Source organism: Amphiura filiformis, chromosome 4, assembly GCF_039555335.1.
Source record: "Amphiura filiformis chromosome 4, Afil_fr2py, whole genome shotgun sequence".
Taxonomy (NCBI): Eukaryota; Metazoa; Echinodermata; class Ophiuroidea; order Amphilepidida; family Amphiuridae; genus Amphiura; species Amphiura filiformis.
The window spans coordinates 74,710,126-74,731,029 of record NC_092631.1 but is presented as its reverse complement, the minus strand read 5'-3'; the positions used below and the strand labels follow the sequence as shown (position 1 = coordinate 74,731,029).

Sequence of the window (20,904 nt, the reverse complement as noted above, 5' to 3'; positions counted from 1 at the left end):
AGCCCAATTAATATTTATGCTCGACAATTCACATTTATATTGTATCCTTGATGTGTTGGAAGATATTTTAAGAAAACAATAACAAGTTTGTGTTTTATAAATCAAGTTAATATTGATTGAATATTTAGAAACATTGATAAAGTCATTGCACTACGTACTTCGTAAATCAAGTACAGTGAGAATATACAAGTTTTATAACTATTTACAAACGTTTGATTTCATTTTTTACAGCTTTAAAGATCCATTGTAGTCAAGAGATAAAGGATATCTTGGATATTATTGGAGGATACGTCTTGGAAGAACGGGGACTTGTGGCAATGAAAGGAAAAGGTGAACTCATGACATATTGGTTAGTGAGCCAGGACCCTAGCTACCAGAGATTCCAACCGCTCGCCAACGACGATGACAGCGACGACGATCCTTTCGGAGTGAGCGGTGGTTTAGCGAAGCAAGGGAAAGATAAATCTTTTCAATCCGCTTCAGACTTTAGCATGACTCGCTCCAATAACAATGTTTCAATAGGGAGTGGGGTTTATCCCACTACACCTCAACCAGAAGGAAACAATTGCTCGAGAAGTAGTGATTGTATTGTGAGTACGACGCAAGGTAATAGGACTCCGGATGGTTACACTTTACCGGACGATAACCACGAGGAAGAATCTAGGCCTACTGATCCTCTAATGCCTTCCAAGCTTTCTGCTGATGAGAAAAACCAAGATGGCGGAAACGACCGTAGCAACGACTATGCAATGCACAATACTACAAGTAGTTCTGTGGCGTCATCCAAACAACAAACTGCGAATGAAAGTGTTCCTCTTCATACGCAAAATGACAAACGGAACATGATAAAGAGGAACAGTTGTGGAGATTCGGGTATCAGTAGTCATGGAAATAATTCTCGGAACGATACTTTGCAATGTGAAGTATATTTGTGAGCAAAGGTTTTGACAACCTTAAAAAATGACGTTAATAATTTTGGTGATCATGTTTTTGGATCCATCGATATTTTACTATTCTTCAAAACGTTTTAAGCATTACATAGAATCATTGGCAAGTTTTTTAAAATTTATTTACAGTATCCTTATCTGTCGTGCTCTTGGCAAGCAATTTTTAAAGTTTAAAGAATTACTACTACATATTTTCCTAAGGAGGACACGATAGGTCCTCATAAGCCAATACTGACGCGATAATACATATGCCACCGGCAGGTAATATTTTACAAACCGTAAAATACCTTCACATATTAACAAGCTGTCGTATTTAGCAAGTAATTCGCATGATTGATAGGTATAAGGTGTTCATATTTTAGGTAGAAGGTATGCATACTTCAAAATTTTGACACGATTGGCTCCTCTTAGTGAACCAATTAATCACAAGTTGTCATGTTAGTGCAATAAAGAGAGACAGGTTAAAGCTGCTTTTGGGTATTACACTTGCCTCATACAACCATTACAATCTTATTACGACCTTTTATTAGCATTTGCTAAGTATTCAAAAGATCATTCAATGATATTACCTTACATTCTATTAATTGAATACCGAATTATAAAGACTAGTTTGCCTATGACGTCCTGTCAACCAGACCAACAATTCCGTACTGCACAGGTCAGCAACCAATCACGTCGCGCCTTTGCCCTGACGTCACACGCAAACTAGTCTTTTTTAATTCGGTCTTCAATTATAATGAAACGAATAATGTTGTTAAGTTAAAAGAATCAAACGGCAGCTATTTAGTTGACTTGCAGTACCGTCTTTCTTGCACTGATATCAGGAGGTAATATCCCGAAGGTAATTCGTTCACAATCCGCTAATTGAAATGTCGACTTGTCATAATCAGTGATGCCTCAGTTTATAAATGACCGTCTTCATCCACTCTAAATTTCATTTGAATTTTCATAAGATAGATATTGATTTAATGCCATACTAGTCTTGTGTTGTTCAAGATTTTGCAAACGTATAATCATGTGTAAGTGAGCGTATACGATGTGTGCCTAATGATAAAGTAGGGGTGAGTTTGTACTGCAACTATTCTATTGGTCCCATGTGTGGGCGAAGTTGAAAGTTTGTGCAGGGGTGTGTATGTGTGTTAGACTTTGATGGTGTGCGTATGTTGGTATGAGCTGGTATAGTTGCAAGATCTGCAGTATGGTGACATTTATGTCCGCCGCTCTAATTTTGAATCTGTTGATACGGGTTTCATTGAAATGTGCGGAGCATTAAGTGCTCAATTAGATGAATGTGTGCGCATGAAATTGTGCGAATGTTTGCTTGCGGGTCATTCGGTAATCGCGTGTTTTCGAGATTGTGAGTGTATCGCTGTGCGTTCAGACAGCTAATGAGTTTTAGATGGAGTGTTCGTAATGTACGTTCGTGTAAGCTTCTGAGTGCGCATTTTATTTGCAAGTAATCAAATTTTATTTTTGCACATCTTTAGAAGGATCTAAAGTCAAAAAAAAACCAACGTCACAGTAAATGGACACTTTGTATTGAACAGAACAGTTTGATTATAAATGGATTTCCGGCACGACATAAATTATTTGACATCCTTAAGTAAATTAATTACGTAGGCAAATCAGAACGAGTACAATATTTAGCAGAGAGAGAGAGAGCGACTGAAATTTATATTTGTGAAAGTGGTGTTGAATGGGATGTTAAGGACATAGAGATATGATTTGAATATCCATATAGTGAAACTGATGTGAGGTGAAAAAAGTGAATTGCGACTGTGTGGCTTAATATCTTTTAATCTAGCAAAGATGGATGGTTTCAAATATTGTTTAGAGCTATAGCATCATCTTTCCAAATGACGTAATGAAGTGCTACCGAAGGTTCCTTTAGATCGCTTGTAAATAATTTTATTGCCAGATTATGCCAAGTTGAATTGCAATACGTTTAAGGTTTTGACAATTCATATAATATGAATTCAATTAAATTGCAAAAGCCTTAGGGTACTCCGATCCTCCGATGGGTTGTTACTTTCTTGCGAGTACAGTACACGCAGTGTCCCTGTTTTTGCTTCATATACATTTTGCGATTTAAAGCTAATGTAATGAAATTACTCGAAAGATATTCGGAATAAAAACAAAATACCAATTCAAATCAAACCCAACGAACAAACACACACACCCCCCCACACACACACACAAAGAGGATTGAAGAAAGAAAGAGGAACTGAGAAAGAGTGAACAAAGAGAAGCGTGTGAAAGCTAATGTGAAAACAAGAATGTGAATTTGCCAAGTGACTAAGAACAGAGAATGTGCGTGTGATTAGGAGATATCGAAGTCGAAGGACGAGAGTGTTGCGGTACGAAGAAGGAGCGTTATGTGCCAAATGTGATCATGATTATCAAAATGAGAGGAATTTGTCTTCCCAGAATACAAATCTTGTTTACACGTATATAATCAATATCATTACCTGGGCAATCTTATCATAGTGTGTTATCATTTCTTTTTAACTGTAAAAAATGCGTTTTTAGTAGCATAAAGGGCTTTCGCAAAAATTATTGATTATGTTTTGTAACAAATAAGAATTTTTTTCTTAATGGTAACAAGAAGAGTTCTCAAAATGTAAAATGTACTCTTCCAGTTGAAACCGTAGCCTTTTTTATCGGATTATCATGTCTGTTTGAATCATTCCGATTTATAGCCACTTTTTATAATCGTTTTAGATAATATTAATGATATGGCTGACGTACAATTATTTCCCACGCGTTTTCTTAATTCTTAACTAACAGCGCATCAATGATCTGTGAGAAGATTATTCGCGTTTCTCATATTAAATAGGTATTATGTTTTGTTTTATTTTTTGTCATATTTAGATTGTAATTGATATTTTATTATAACATGATCCCTCCATTCTAAGATTGGAATTTAGATCATTGTCTTTTTTGGTATTTTATTGTATGTTGAAAGAATATTTAATAGCATTGGTAAAGGATTGTCTACCAGACACAATTTTGTCCAAACACAATTTTGTCCAGACACGTTTCTATTCCGAAAAGCCATTAACTCGAACATTGTTGGTGTTGGTGAGACAACCTGTTTGAACAAATACCGAAAAAATAAATTAAACTACAGTTTTTGCGGACTTACGTTTTTACGTGTGTAAATTTTTCACATCCGATCCAGGCCAACTAATCTTCTGGTGACAAAGGGTTCGTTGACATCGTGTTAGTAAATTATGAGATATGTATGCCTTTCTTAAATCGCCCATTTCGAGCACGTATGGTTTTTATATTTCTTGGCTATATTAGCTTAATAGATAGATAGTCTGCAACATGGGAGAATGCGCGATTGAAGTCAAAATGCTAAGGCAATTGCAGTTGTTATGCTTTCCTTTAAGTGGATTATAGAAGGTGTCAAATAAACCACAGTGTCAGTCAAACAATGAGTGATTGGTGTTTTTGAAAATAAAATTTGTAGCGCATTAAGCTGTTGATGCACAAGCTTGAAACAGTTAAAAGTAAAAATCAAGGATTTAATATTATACACGCAGATAATGTGTGTCAAGATGATCAGTATTGTCACTTTTGACACACATGATTTAATGGATTTTTCATATCAGGTTACTCTGTTTACCTCTGTTTTGCAATTGAATTTTAATATCATTCGTATTTATTATTTTATCATGACCCAGAATTGTACCTCATTTCACTTGTCAGAGTAATATGTAATTCAACTTGTTTGACATGTGTTACCTACCTATTTGACTGCATTTGTCGTTGATACTTATTTAATTTATTTTTCTCCTTCATGTGAAACATATTCTTGCGCTCACGACAATATTTGATTCATGAGGTAAAGTCAGTCAGGCATATTCTTCTACATATTTGTCACGTATTCATTTATTACTATACTATTCGAGTAATACTTTTGTATATTGCAAAATTGTGCATCGACACAAAAGGTAAAAATGATGAAGCCAAAACCTACTTTTATTGGCAAGGATATTTTGGCCTTCACTTTGAATTAAAAAATGGTCTTGTTTCCAAAGGCATAGTTCAATAATCTATATTCAACTTTTATATTTCCAAATTTACATTGATATTATAATATTTAGACCCGAAGCATTTAGAGATCATTGTTTGATTGTACAAGCCAGTTAAGTTACTGAACTGCGTCCGAATGGATTAGCATGTTTGAGATTCGAATGATGGCGGCAGATATGGACACCCGTGACTTTTGATGAATTTCGACTCATTAATGTTATTAATGATACTTGTGAGGCAATAAATATGTCTACGTGATTACAGCCGACATCATCTAATTAAGACTCAAACTGAAATTTTACAGGAAAGAAATTTATTGGTATCAGTGGTATCAAAGATGTTTACGCACGACAGAGTTAGAAATTGAACGCATTAGCAATGTCGGTTTCAAACGACATTTCAAGGCTAAACAAATAGGCGATGTATGGAGTGGCTTTAAATTTTGAAAACGTTCCTTAATAGAAAAAGAAAACTACGACATTAATGTAACACTTAACATTCACACTCTGTTCGCAGCCAAATAACATTATCCTGCCAAGCATTTTCATGTGCTGCTGATGTATTGAACGGAATGCCATAAAAGCGAACCAAGTAAAAGCAGCCTTGTCTGAAAGTCTGGTTAATGGAAAGCTATAATATAATGTATTGGAACTAGAGCACATTATTACAGTGTTCAGCAGGTGGACCTTCTGGATAGTGGAGGATAGTGATGTTACAGTGTTGCCAGTGCTATTTATTATCTATTCGCCCAAATACTGTTCCTTTTAACGATATTTTACATCAACTCGTCTATTGCAAGTGTCAGATTATTGCTTATTCTATAATCGTGTACTCAGTTCATTTTGTAATGATTACACATGTCCATCATTTATAGTAATAGACTTTTAAAAATCTTGCTCAATAAAGTTACGCGAGAACTCAATTTTATGTGCACCGTAAGGAATGACGGTCCAAACACATTATCTCGTCAATGAATTTGTGAATTTTTCGTCATAAACATTCCTCTTGCTGAAATGGTTAGTCCGCCAGCATCAAACACTGTGGATGTGTCTCATAGAACTAATGAATCAAATAAAATTGTGCGTATCGCTCTTGTTAAACTCCGTGTGTTGGCAGTTAATGGATCTGGCAACACCGAGTTGGCGACGGCGCGTTCCCTGGGATGGGAAGTCAACCGTGCAACTAAGTGCTAGCTAGTAAATTGCAATTTGAAACATGGCTTTCTAAAATTGAATTTGTGTAAATGTACAAATGCCTTTGACTTTTGGGAAACTAGATTAAACAGGCTGTTTTTATGCTAACTATACAACGACGGGTGTATAATGCATGTACATAAGATTATATCTGTATAAGTACCTTGATTGGTCGTTAACGTGAATCTGTTAATTTATACGGAATGTTAATAAAATTATGTGGAAGTATTATTATCATTATGTAAAACATTATGTTTGTTATCAAATTCGATCATAGACTTTAAATGTAAATATGATGTAAATAAATGTTTTCAAAATGAATTCATACCAGAGCTTGATATTTTATGACTTTTTATGCCTGATCTCTTGCTAATTCTGACAAAATCACGAATTTGTATAAAATAATAATTATCGCCAATGTTTGATGGAAATTCAAACTGTCAATCCATTTTGGTGACATACTAATAGAATTTCATACAACACTTCAGACATGTAACCCTGCTTCTAAACCTTTCCTGCAAATTGCTACCGTTGGTGGCGCTACAAGCTGGTCGAAAATATTCTCAACCATGTCAACATTGTTTCCCACTTGACACCTGATCCAAATTGCCTCCTTAATCTCTTTTTTGTTCCTGTTGGTCTCTTTTGATATGATAGTAGCGTCCTCCCAATAGTGATACTTAGTGTCCCCATAGAAATTGGACAGAAGGCGAAAATGTTATTGAAAAATGAAGTGCTATTCCCTGCGGCATAATCGATAGCAGCCTTAGTTTCTAAACATTACTGTGACACCATCTATATAATGTTGTGAATATATATATAATAATAATATCGATATTAAACATCAGGATATTCTGTTACAATAAAAATAAAAAAGCAATAAGTAAAAGTCAGGAAAATAGTCATGATAAAAATCATATTCAAGAAAATGAAACACACGATTTATATAAAACCATCTATTATAATACCGGAGTCTATGTAGATATTAACCCCAGCAGTGTGTTTGAAGAAAAATGCCCGAATTAAAATGTTGCAGCTATCTGTATTGATTTGAAGTCAGCGCGTAGATAATGGATGCTTTTACGTGCCACAATGCTTGCGTAATAACCGCTGATCGCTGTAAACTGCAACTTTTAAATTCGGGCATTTTTCTTTAAAAGCACTACTGTGATGTTAATATTGAACGACATTTGACAAATGGGGTATCAAAATGCTCGTAAATAAATCATCCTTTTTCCTGTGTAGAAATATCGTAGAAACAATATTTAGTTCTGAAGCAATAGGCGTAGGTCATTCAACTTTTAAAACATTAGAAACAATGACAATACAAGCAAACCAATATTTCCAAATGGTCATTTTGACTTCATTGTAGAAATAATAAAAAAACTATGTGCATTGCAAAAAAGTTGTTTTTGAAACAATTGTCTCCTTGATATTGGCAAAGACCTTACAGCAGCATTTTGTATTTGTTTATAAACAAGAGCTAAAAGTGCAAAGTTTTGTTTTGTTTTTGTAAAAAAAAAGTAATGATTTTACCATTTTTGCCCGTTTTTACATCATTCCAACCAAATAGTAAAAAGAGTTCACGGTTAGGTATTTTTTACGCCTGATATTTAATATTGTATTATGTTTTAAAACTATATTTTTCCTAAGCCACTGCTAGCTTGATTTGTCTATTATCAGGGGTACCATAACCTCATCCTACCTCATCTCGATCATTCGGCAATTTTTCATCGCTCATTTGCAACCTGACCATAACCTTATTCTTATTCCTACCCTTATACTACTTTGTACTCTTGCTGCAAATTTTCTTCCAAAATATCGGGTGAGTCAAGTTTTGTATCGTTATAATTTAGTAGATAAGATGTTAGCACATCTATGACAATGACAAAGGTGCCACAATCTGAATTTTTATGATTTTTACGATCATCCGGAAATCACTGAATGGGCCTTTAAGGAGGCACGCAGGATCACTCAAACACACACACATTATTTTGTATTGTATCTTTAGAAGTAAAGATGTACATAAAGGTATACATTTTCAGAAAGGAAATGACACAAGGAATCCAACTAGCACGGCAGATTTTTGAGAAAAGCGCCAAAAGATTTTTTCCGGTCCGCCATAACAACTTACCTAAAATATCAAAGTAGATGAAAATAGCATATTTGTGTTCTAAAGACACGCACCTAGAAAGTGTTTTCTTAAATTTTTGATTTTTTTTTTTTTTTTAAAAATATGGGTCAAAAAAGATCAAAATTTGACTTTTATTCAATTTTGACCAAAATTTGAGATAATTTAAGGTATAGGCCTATTTTCAAAACGAAGAAAAATTTCAAAAATTTCAGAAAACCCTTTCTAGATTTGTGTCTTTAGAACACAGATATGCCATGTCAATTTTTATATTTAGGGTAAGTTGTTATGGCGGACCGAAACAATTGGCATGGAAAATCAATTTTGGCGCTTTTCTCAAAAAGAGCTCATTTTTGCAGAAATCTGCCGTGCTAGTTGGATTCCTTGCATCAGAGTGAGAGTATTATATCCTAAACAAAAATAATCCAACTCCAAAAATAATAACACCCCCTATTTAATCATGCGCAACATGCGGCCATTTGCAGCAATTAATTAAAACTAATTATCTGAAAATAAGTACGTGAAAGTCCGGATTGCCAAGACATCCCCTTTCTTACGTAATCAGCACATGCACAACCCCGACAAAACCTTACGCTATACATTACCTTTCTGCATGTTCGTACGGTCAGGTAATGGGAAACCATAGGCCATGCAGCATTGAATCCCAAAATGGATGGGCTGATTTCCATACCAAAATATATGCTATAACCCATCTAATTTAGCTCTCTCTAACACTAAAACTACACATTAAATAACATAGCATAACATAAGAGGGTATTGAATAGAACCTATGGTTATGAAATATTAAGATGGCTTAATATGATTTTGGACGCGAACCATAAATAACAAGAATTTTGTGATGGACGTTCCGTGCACATTGAGCACCTGTGATCAGACGACATTTACGCATAAGACATTCATCCATAGCAGCTTCCAAAATGTAAACTGTGATATCCAATACACATATACGCGTGCTATACTTATTGCTCTACTATAATTTGGAAATATTTAATTCCTAAAACGATTTAAAGTGCTACAAACAGTGAAATTTCACCAGAGATATAAGATTTGATGTATGCTTACCTATCCACCGTGAAAAGAAAATGGCAGAATGCACGTCACATCACCAAAAGGGTGAGAGTTCATAAGGTCCATATGGGGACCCCGGGTCACGCCACTGTTGGACTTAAGACACATCATTTTGCCATTTTAACGCATGACCTTTGTTTGTTAATTTAAAGCGGATAGTCTGTGGATAGTCTGTTGCACCTTTGACCATGCGCAAAGATAGATTAACAGGTGTCAATCATACGAATACGATATGTCATTAACATGTGATGCGTAGATATCTCGAAAGTCACCAAAATGAATATATTTTTTAGAGTACTATACTTATATTTAGTAACCGGGAATCGGGAACATTTTAACAAATAAATGTTTTACCTACCGGTATTATTATAACAGGTGAATAATAATTAGAGACGGTGCCTGAATGACCTAATCTAACCTTAAACGTTTGCCTTATGAACTTTAACCATTCTACAATAATGGCGCCTATTGTCTTAGACAGCTACATCATCAGATCACTACGTCATTTCCGTTTCTTTTCCCTAATTCATAGACGTTTCCTAACGTCACGCTCGGGCGGCCAATTTGGACGACCCATAACGTGCAGAATAAAATTTAAAGAGATGCTACCTAAAACTAATATTATGTGTTTACTTGATCCAATATTATATAGTTTCAAACGTAATACCTCTCCAATTGTTTTGAAATAGGACTAACTGCTTCAATGATGAAATTGGCATAATTGTCTCAAACTTCGTAAAATCACACAGGGTTCGAAAATAAAGGATACTAAATATTCACTAAAAATATGTCCAAAGTATTCGTATTTTAGTCCGATTAGCAAAAATGTTAAATTTCGCACATACGCCCACGATTTGGGACCTTTTGGGTACAACAGGCCCAAGGTCAATTTGAATGTTGTAGACGGGTCAAAAATGTAATGTAGTTCTGATAGTCGTAAACATTACACCATATTATTCTTGTAGCTCAAGGGTTTAGTTTACACAATGCGTGATGTAAAGTTTAGAAGATAGAAGATAAATAAAAAAGGTCATATAATCCCGTTGACCTTCTAAATATTTGCTTTTAATACACCAAACACAGCATATATAGTACAAAGTGTTCGTTTCGTATTCTCCTACGCTATAGACGAGTAATATATAGTGATAGTGCCGAAAAGATTAAGAAAGATACCTGATTTCAAGAAAGCAGCGTTTTTATTACCTGTATAACTCAAAATCTCTTTTACGGTAAACATGGTAAAACTATTCAAACACCTTTCTTCTCTGTAATTTTTAATGCTCACTCAATCCCCCTGATCAATGTTTAATTGCAAAATGTTGTGTCTGCCTTCTAAAAAGTATCCTACATTGATTGTGTGGAAGGGGGAGAATTAATTGATCATATCAAGCTTTCTAGGCATATTGACATATTCAGTGGAGCTGAATGACATTTGTAATAACTTGGTAACTAAGGTATATTTATAATAGCCCAGTTATTATTATTTTTCCTTTCCAGCAGCACTGCCCCACACAGATAAATAATTAAAGGACAAACAAAACTAGAACACCTGTATTTACTTATATACTTCATGATAATAGTTTTAACTTAATAATCAACAGAACACAAGAACAGAACACTTTGGCGAAATGTGAGCTATGATTTGAATGAGTGACGTCATTTGAAATCTACACAACTTTATAAGTTTAAGGTCATGTCTTCCATATAAGTTTAAGGTCATGTCTTCCACTGGGGGTGTGGTTGTACAGGTGAACTTTTCGAACTGTTCTTATTTGTACGTTGGGCTCTCAGTGATCTCAGCCTCAGGGGCTCTGGTATGGATGTAAAAAACAAATGATACATGGCTATCATGGTACTGGTATGAGCCATTATCATACCAATCACACATTGATGCATTGTGATTGTCAATAAAGTGAACAGGGGCGCTGTTATTACATGGTCGGTGAACACGGATCTGTCAGGGAGTATTTTTCCCTGCCCTACGACCACAAAATTGTTTCTTTATACCAAGCTCAGTAATGTTATGCTTGTCTTTACTATTAAGAGATGTTTTATTAGCTTTCAGTCTCCACGTATAATTACGACAGTACGTTATACGTGTGCCATGGTGACGGATTTGGCACCAAAAAGCTTCCGTTTTGCTTCCTTTCGACCTAACGGTGAGATAAAGCTAAAAGCTAAAAAGCTAAAAGGTAAAAGCTTAAATTTTTGTAACTGTGATGAACTGTTCACACCATGATATGTTCACCTCACTGATGGTCTATCCAGTATCAAACCGTTTTACTTTTAGTGGGGCCAGAGGCATCTTTCTATATAAAATCAAGGGAATGCTTCAATTAACAGCACAAGTGTCGACTCACCGTGCTACCTGGAGTCGGACCGTTGGAGTGAACCTGCGATGGAGCCAGGGTGACTCTATGGAGTATGTGTTACTCTCGAAATGACTCTATGTCTAAAATGACTCCATATTTGGAGGCATCAACGGTGACTCTTCAGCGGAGTCAACAAATTGTGACTCTTCAGGAGAGTCAGGTGACGTACAATATGGAGTCATTTTAGACATAGAGTCGCAGGCTGTCTGAACCGGTCTGATATCAATATTGACATAAGATGCATATGCTTTGTAGATTATTTGTATAACAAGTCATGAACTATACATTCTAGACATTTCAAGAGAATCCTATGTTGCATTTTGAAATGGTACCAAAAGTGGTCTAATTGAATATTTAATTTTGAATTTTATATTTTCCAAACAGTATTTAGCCATCACATGGCACTAAAGGACCCCAAAATGATCCCGAATACGATTAGACAAAGTCACTGGTAATTTTCAATACCTTAAAAGTTAACTTGAAGATGTCAGCAGTCAACTAGTCACCAATCAGTCTAACTAGTCATCAATCAGTCTAACTAGTCATCAAGCAAGACTTTACGGCGAATCATCCTAAACAGACTCCATCCTCAAGCATTCTGTGTAAGAATCTTAACGACCAGAAAGCCTTACACCATAACTCCATTAACTTCAAGAAGAGGATCTGTGTGCTGCCTTGAGGAAGGCATCTCAGAGTGCGGTCATGTATGGCGACCATATCAGTGACTAGTTACGCATAGGTGTAGTAGCGAGACAGGGATGTCTCTTGTCTTCAACTATCTTCACCATATTTCCTGAAGCACAGTAAGATGGAAGCAATGGATGGCATTGAGGGCACAGACACGATTAGAGGTAGATTCCTAACCAACTTAAAGCCATATTATAGCGTTTGCTGAGGAGAACGCCCTTAAAATTCTTATTTTTACACAATTGTATGTAATTTAGTAAACTAACATACCCTAAAAAGGCTTCAAGTGAGGTAGTTGTGACAAAATAAAAAGAAAAAATACATCCATTAATTTTTACGATCAGAATATTAGTCGAACTCGTACGCGATGCCCATTTTAGCGTACGTACACGCGTGCGGGAAGGTCACAACACATCAAAAGGACAGAACTCACTCAAGATCGACAGAGTAACACGCATTGGTGATATATGCGTTGGTATTAAATAGCGATTTTCTTTGTTTTGCCTGATCTGTTCTGGTCAAAATTAAAAATGGACACAACTGACAGTGAAAACTAACACTTTGTGCAAAAGAAATACAAACATATTTGTGTGGAAACGTTACTGTACAACAGGCCCAATATCAAATTGCATGTTGTACACGGGTCAACATTTAATGAAGTTCTGATAGTGACTGATGGTGGTAAACTCTATAAATATAAATATAATTATATAAAAAAGGGTTATTCAATTACGTTGGCCTTCTCGTTAATTACATCAACAGACATCGTAGATAGTGCAAAGTATTCCTTTTCTTATTCCCCTAAGCTATAGACGAGTAATGTATAGTGACAGTGTGACTAAACAGATATACTGAAAAGATTAAAAAAGATTGTCAGATTTCAGGATTTAAGAACGGAGCGTTTCCATTACACGTGCAACTCAAATCTAGGCCAGGAATTAGTGCAGTAAATTGCTGGTTGCTCATGTTTAAAGTAGAGACAGTAATGATAATGTATGAAAATGTTAACCCCATGGGCAATAAAGCTTTCTTCCAGTGCCCTTAAAATGTTGATTACATAACATAATTATCTGAGTAACTAATCAAAATAAAGCTTTTAAGCTTAATCTGTCGCACTACTAAGCTTAATCTCCTTCAGCCTAACTAGCATTCTGATCAAAATATCTCATGGAATCATGGAGATAGATAGAATACATATACTAGTACTTCCATGCTCTGATTGGTTCAATATTAGATAAAGGCTTCATTGGAATCAAAACAGGTTCTTACAGACCAAAAATATTACTGGTAGATCTCATGGGGTATACATATGTATTTTAATATGACTGGTAGCCACTTTCATCCCATGTCAACTTAGAGAATTTGGTACCCAGTTGACATATGTGATGCGATCAAGCAAAATCAGTCGGAACTCGGCAATATTGATTTTGAGATATAGCCAAACAACGGCAATATTTCTTTTGTTTCCTATTGTTTTGGAAACTCTTCAATTGCTCATATCTTTGGAACTCCATTTTCAACCAAAATGCAGCTTTGCAAATGTTATTTACTATCCTATAAGAAACTGAAAATTTAATATTTCCGAGTTCCGACTGATTTTGCTTGATCGAATCCGAATACATATAAACGTGGTAAATTAAAAATAATTTTAATACAAGACCAAAATTGACATCTTACGGTTTGCTTAAGGATTTTACACTAATCTCTGTAGATATTAATATTGCGCATTACCAGTGTGAAATTCACTTCGCATTTTGTTGTATGCTAGTTGATTGACCTATAGTTTGTGAAGTATTCGTCATCTTTTATTTTCTTATTAAAAAGACAAACAACCGGGCTATTTCTCAAATTACGAGAAAGAGGATTCATTTACATGTAATACCATGCTATATCATATAATATACATGTGTATTTAGCCAACACACGGATTGTGCAGAGTGCTTGATAAGTAAGCTGGCCGTAATTGGAGAATTGCAGAGGATTATCTAAATAAATAGCTCATAATTCTTATGCTTATAATAATCTCATACCTAATCGATAGCCATGGTTAAGTTTCGCCATATCAATGACCGTCATGCGTGTATATGCAATCATTCTCAAAGGTTATAGAAATGATATCAAAAGATGAATGATAAACTAGTCATATGTCCTTGGTCCTTTCAAGTTTTGTTATAAAAGTGAAGTACAGACTTAACATTAAGTTTTTGAATATTTTCCACAAGTGCTAAGACTGAAAGGATCTGCCAATGTTTTTAAAAAATTGAGCAAAAATGGGAGGAGTCTTCGATGTTTACTGAGAATTTTAACCTAAAAATATTGATCACGTGTACAAAATTGATGGTGCGTGTGAATGAGAAAACACTTCAGTTTTATTAAGATTTAATTTAAATCTGGTCAACCAGACATACCTATTGTGACGGACGAACCGACGTTACGACTGAAACCTTCAGTCTTCAGCTGGGTTGTGATGCAAATGACCTTGAGTACCAGGCACTTCCGGTATTGATGACAATCGACGAGGAATGTCCTTTATGATCCTGTCCCAGCCGTGTGATAGTTTGGCCCGGACGCCTCCAACGCGGTTGAGGGATGGTTGCTCAGCCCTCACCCAGATTGCCTCTTTCACTCCACGCTCAAACCAACGATGCTCGCGATCTAGGATTCGTACATCCTTGGTGTCAAAATGGTGTCCGGTTGCTTTCAGATGTAAGAACACTGATGAGTCGTTTCCACTTGAGCTGGCTCTGCGATGTTGTAACATGCGATTGTGAAGAGGTTGGGCGGTTTCTCCTATGTAAGAGTCATGACAATCTTGCTCTTCAGAACAGTGGACCCCGTAGACCACTCCACTGATCCTTCCTTTTGGGCTGTTTGTCCTTGGGACGCACTAAGGACTGGCGGATCATATTCGTGGGTTTAATGTGGGTGGTAATTCCGTGGTCGCGATAAATTCTTTTGAGTTTTTCCGATAGGTCTCCGTGATATGGAGGCGTCCGGTCCAAACTATCACACGGCTGGGACAGGATCATAAAGGACATTCCTCGTCGATTGTCATCAATACCTGAAGTGTCCGGTACTCAAGGTCATCTGCATCACAACAAAGCTGAAGACTGAAGGTTTCAGTCGCAACATCAGTTCGTCCGTCAAAATAGGTATGTCTGGTTGACCAGATTTAAATTAAATCTTAATTTCAACATACCCACATAAGAGTCTACACAGTTTCCTTCAGTTTTATATTTTAGCATTATCACTTTTGTAAACTCATTATTATTATGAAAATAGGCTTGTATATTTTGATGTTGGATTTTAGTTCACGCTGTTTTTTCTGCAGACGTCGTTTCATACATTTCCCGTGAGCCGATTTTCCTCTAATTTTGCGTTGGTGTGTTGAAAACTCCGAAGAAATAATTATGGTACTTACTTTGGAGAAAAACACATGCCATATTAAATTTCGTCAATGCGACGTGGTTTTCAAGCTCTGAAACGTCTATTTCTACTTGTTTTTTTTGTCAATCAAAATTCACACATTGTGCATTCAGTACATGCTTCCTGTCAAAAACGTGTCGCCACCAAATTGGACACGTAAAAAGGTCAAACACTAGCCTTGATCTGTGGGTTCTATTATATTAAGGATTGGTATTTTATGTTCGTATATTTCACATTTTGGCTGTAAACGTTCAGTACAACACTCCGATTCATTATCAATACCTAGGTCAATACAGTTTTATGGGTTTTGAATGTAGATTGTCAATGTTCATACATTGTCGCTTCAGTTCGCGACTAAATCGCAGTGATAGATATGCTATACACTGTTCAATAGCCTTATTGTGATGGGGTGGGAGTTTTAAAGCACAGGCCCTGAACCAAATATGATGCGAGCGCAGTGGGTGGGACGAAAATCTGTAAAAGCCTTGACAACTCATTTTTCCATATTCATGCCTGTTTATTTTTTTGTTTTTTTTAGTGACGAGTTATTAGTAGACATTTTAGGTTAGGATTCGGGGTAGGGTTATGATTAGGGCTTGGTTAGCATTAGGGTTAGAGTAAGTGTTAGGGATAGGATTATGCTAGGGTTAGGGTCAGAGTTAGGATTCAGTGAGTCACCGACCTGTAAACCCATAACCTACTGACACTGTCTTGAATATTTCGAGTGTCTTATCATTAATTGTGAACAAAAAGTTAGAAAAAAACAAACAAAAATCATACATTTTAGCATACACCTTCATAAATGCATGAATGTTTAATTTTCTCAAACATTTCACATCAATAATGCCACAAGGCAAGGGCAAAGATCAGGAAAATGAACATTATTTGGAATGCATAATTGATGACGTTTTAACGTAAAATGTGTATAATATTTTCCAACCTAATATTTTCCAACCTAGTATTTTGACAAATTTGTAACGCCCTCATTTTTGTCTTTGTTGTATAGGATAACAGATCAATTTGAAATATCCCAGCCTACTACGCTAATTCGCTATCGTAGACATGACGTCATATTGGTGACCCCGGGGCGTTACCATAGATACTGGATCACGCTTTCCTGAGAACCGCAATGGCGATATCAATGTATGGAGTTTATATATCAAATTTTGAAATTACCAGTCAAGACCTGAAACCTCATGATTTTAGAAGGAAAACATCTTGCAAGAACTTACTAGGCAGTGAAACCCATAAGAAATGGCTAAAACTTGATTTTCAAACTGCAGAACATCAACTTGTACAGCGTAGATAGCGTCGTCATGCAACCGCTTGATCCATCATTTCGGAAGTAGTTGTGACCTCGGCAGGAAGTGACTACGATAGCGAATTGCCCAAGTAATTTTTTTAAGGGGGAATGTTCCATACAATCGATCATCCCATATGTTTACTCCTCTATGCGGGTTTCTGAACCATTTAACCTCATATTTGGCCATTTCAGCCTAAAGAGTGCCAATTTTTCCCACTTTTGCACCACATTTCACCAGTGTAACTTCAATATGGCAATTGCAATTTTATACTTCAAAAGGTGCTGCATGATTCACTTGAATTAAAATAAATTCTTCCAACACTACAGCATCCCCCATTGCATCTTGCAAGAGCTTACTAGGCAGTGAAACCCATAAGAAATGGCTAAAACTTGATTTTCAAACAGCAGAACATCAACTTGTACAGCGTAGATAGTGTCGTCATGCAACCGCTTGATCCATCATTTCGGAAGTAGTTGTGACCTCGGCAGGAAGTGACGTCGGACTACGATAGCGAATTGCCCAAGTATTTTTTGTAAGGGGGAATCAACAGTTGCAATTTAATGTGCAAATCAATGGAAAGCACGGCGCTAGTTCTCTTGTTCGAGCTACAAGATGCAGCTATTGGTTGCTGATTCCATTTATGACATACCTGTCTTTGTCTAGGGTATGCAGGGGTGAACATAACTGATACCTTAATTTTTTTGCGCACTGCATTTGGTAAGACGTTCATTAGATAAAATCAAGAGGAAATTGCAGCCACTTCCTTTTTTAGACGTGTTACAAAATGTATACAGCTTAAATCGTAATTACAAAGGACCTTACCTCATGAGCACTACAAATGTCAACACTCCATAATATGATAAAGAAATAGGTCAACACTCCATAATATGATAAAGAAATAGGTCAAACAATTTCTGTCTAAATGGGTCAATAAAGATCAATAGTTTGAACAAATGATTAAGCATCAATATTTAACATTGCATGTAAATACTCTTGCTCCAGATTGTGTAGTAACTAAGGAAGGTTTGTTTTCTATAATTAACTTGGTGTTTGACATGCTACGTTAAGGTTGTGATAGCACACTAGAATCATATCACGGTTTACAGATCAAATGAATCACCTTGTGCCATTTCTCAAGCGTTGATTTTGCGACCAGTTTATCTTCTATGCAAGAAAATGGGCGGTGTGGGATGAGGTTGAGGGTTGTTATGTACACCATGGCTTGAAGTCGTTTCTAGAAAGAGGTTACAAATAACACATTCTAACTTAATTATATACTTGATCTATCACGTTTGTTGATTATTTGTGTTCAATTTATTCTTTTGTGTGTTTTACAGGGCCCTGTGGGAGTCAGGGCACCGTGATCCGTGGAACAGACCATGGACGCTAGGATTCCTTATGTTTGATAAGATTAGTAGGAACAAATGAAACGTACTTTGCTTTGCTTCATAAATAATTGCTGCTGATTCGTCCTGCATGCGTTAAGGGTCACCCTAGGTAATAAAGTTATCATGGTTTTGAATTCTACAGCCTCACTTATGCGAGAATAAAATGACGTAGACGTGTACGCATGGCGCAATGGTTAGGGTACTTGCCTTTAGTGCATGAGGTCCCGGGTTCGATTCCCGGCGGTGGCGATTTGCTGGGATATTGACTTGGAAAAAAGTCTGAAATGAATTGGCAACTTCGTGGTAGATGAAATGCAGACGTTCCCTCTCCCCATGGTTCATTTAGAATTGGGTAAATGAATCATGAAAGTACTCCATTCCTTCGGAGGGGACGTTAAACCGTCGGTCCCGTGTACAGAGATTCATACCTGTACATGTATCTCGCAGCCAGTTTCGAAAAGAGTAGGGTGTTAACCCCTGACTGTTCCCAACCCATCCCGGTGTTCAAATAGACCCCAATGGAAATAAGCTTCACTAGAGGCTTTCTTGGGTTATCCAGGGTTGTCAAAACCCGAACAAATCAAATCAAAAAAAAAAAAAAAAAACGTGTACTCTATCAGATCGCCTTATTATTTTTACTATTTTCACGATATATTAGTAGCCTACATTTAATAAAACTAATGCTTATCCTAAAAGTAATAATAAATTGCGCAAAATCTATTATCAATATCTCCTATTTTTTTAAAATATATATTATATATTATGCAAGAACTCAGTAGCGAAACTGCCCGGTGGAGTTAGTGCTTAATTCAGAAGTCTGATGATTGCCAGCGCTGACAGTAACTGATATGTAATATCAAAAACAATTTTGTCTTTTGGAATACTTCGTTTTCTTATGCACATACACAGTGCTCTCACCATTGAGGTGTGACTTCTACAAACAGTGTATGTTAGAGGTATAGGGCAATTCCTAGTTAACGTCACTGTGTAAAATAACCGGCCAATATTGTTTGTACTCTCTGAAATTCTAGGAAATATAGTTTTGTAACATGTCCTAAATTTTTAGTTAATTTAGATATTTGGAAATATTCGCACTTTGGTGTTTTAGTAAGTAGGGCACGGCATGGCCTGCAAAATTCCCTGTGTAGTAACTTTTAGTGACTATCACTCACTTGTAGACCGCTCTCTTCCGAAGGGCATTAAAGCTAAAACACTTGACGGATATTTTTTGTACTTGCTGTCAATCAAGAATAATGTATACATTACATGTAGGATAAAAACTGAGTATGTGGGGCATCTGTAAATGTTCGTACCTCCCTGATATGTAAATGAAAGATAACAGCAAAAACAGCTCTGATATCTGTCCATAACTTTGGTCAGTGCAGCGAGTCATTGGATTTCAAGTGGATGATTATTGATTGGGAAGTGCCATATTTGGGCATAAGTGCACTTCACCATTCAATGTGGATGATAGACTATACTTTATCGATTGATTTTGCTGGAGTAGTTTCCTGATAACCAGGATTAAGTACTGCAAAGGTCAAATCATGTTTGCTGTGCAGTATAACTGCACTATGGCTATATTATATATTATATATTTGATCTTATTCAACCCAAACCATTATATCATTTGCCTTTAATACGACGCGCCATTATCTTGATTATAGTCGGTACCAACAATTTGGCAAGCGACGTTACTATGTTGTCTATGTGCATTTGATAGAATTGTGATCATTATCTGTAGATGTCAAGACAATGGATTTAGTTGAAACTTTAATTATGATCAAACATTGATTGATTTCAGATATGTTTTTCTTTCATTTCGTCCGGTTGTTTTGATTTAATTCAATGACTATTTATTCATGAAATACGAAATGTTTCGATAATATGCAACGGTTTAAAGAAAGGATTACCTATATGGGAACATGGAATATTAAATGAAACCTTTTATCTTGCTGTGCATTTAAACTAACTGTCAAAACCTTTAGTGATTCAATACATTTACTTTACCCCAAAAGGATTTAAATACAAAAATATATTATGCATCGGTCAATGTTTACTACATATTGTTTCAGGAAAATACAGTACGCTCGATGAACGGCTAATGTGACTTTTATTCCGTCGCTGCCATAATGCACGGCATTATTTTAAAGACGTCGTTAACCTTTTCCCGATACCATTCCTCCTGTATTTAAGTTTTGCTTTGAAAAGGTTTGGTTTTTATTGAAAGATGCTCAAATTGAAATGTATTTTGCTGACAAAATGACTGTTTATGTCTTTAATTACAATTATTTTAAATCAATTTTGCGGTGAATGTAAGACGTTT

General features: G+C 36.0%; 1 protein-coding gene across 3 annotated transcripts in view; it reads left to right on the top strand.

The window, feature by feature from the left end:
- The window catches only part of LOC140151410 (speract receptor-like), a 141,336-nt gene extending 136,167 nt beyond the window's left edge, over window positions 1-5,169 (top strand). For all 3 annotated transcript variants that reach the window (XM_072173740.1, XM_072173739.1, XM_072173742.1), the window contains one exon: window positions 232-5,169. In XM_072173740.1, the coding sequence (XP_072029841.1) occupies window positions 232-935 (704 nt within the window). In that variant the 3' untranslated portion in view covers window positions 936-5,169. The remainder of the gene's footprint in view (window positions 1-231) is intronic.
- The last annotated feature ends 15,735 nt before the right edge of the window (window positions 5,170-20,904 follow it).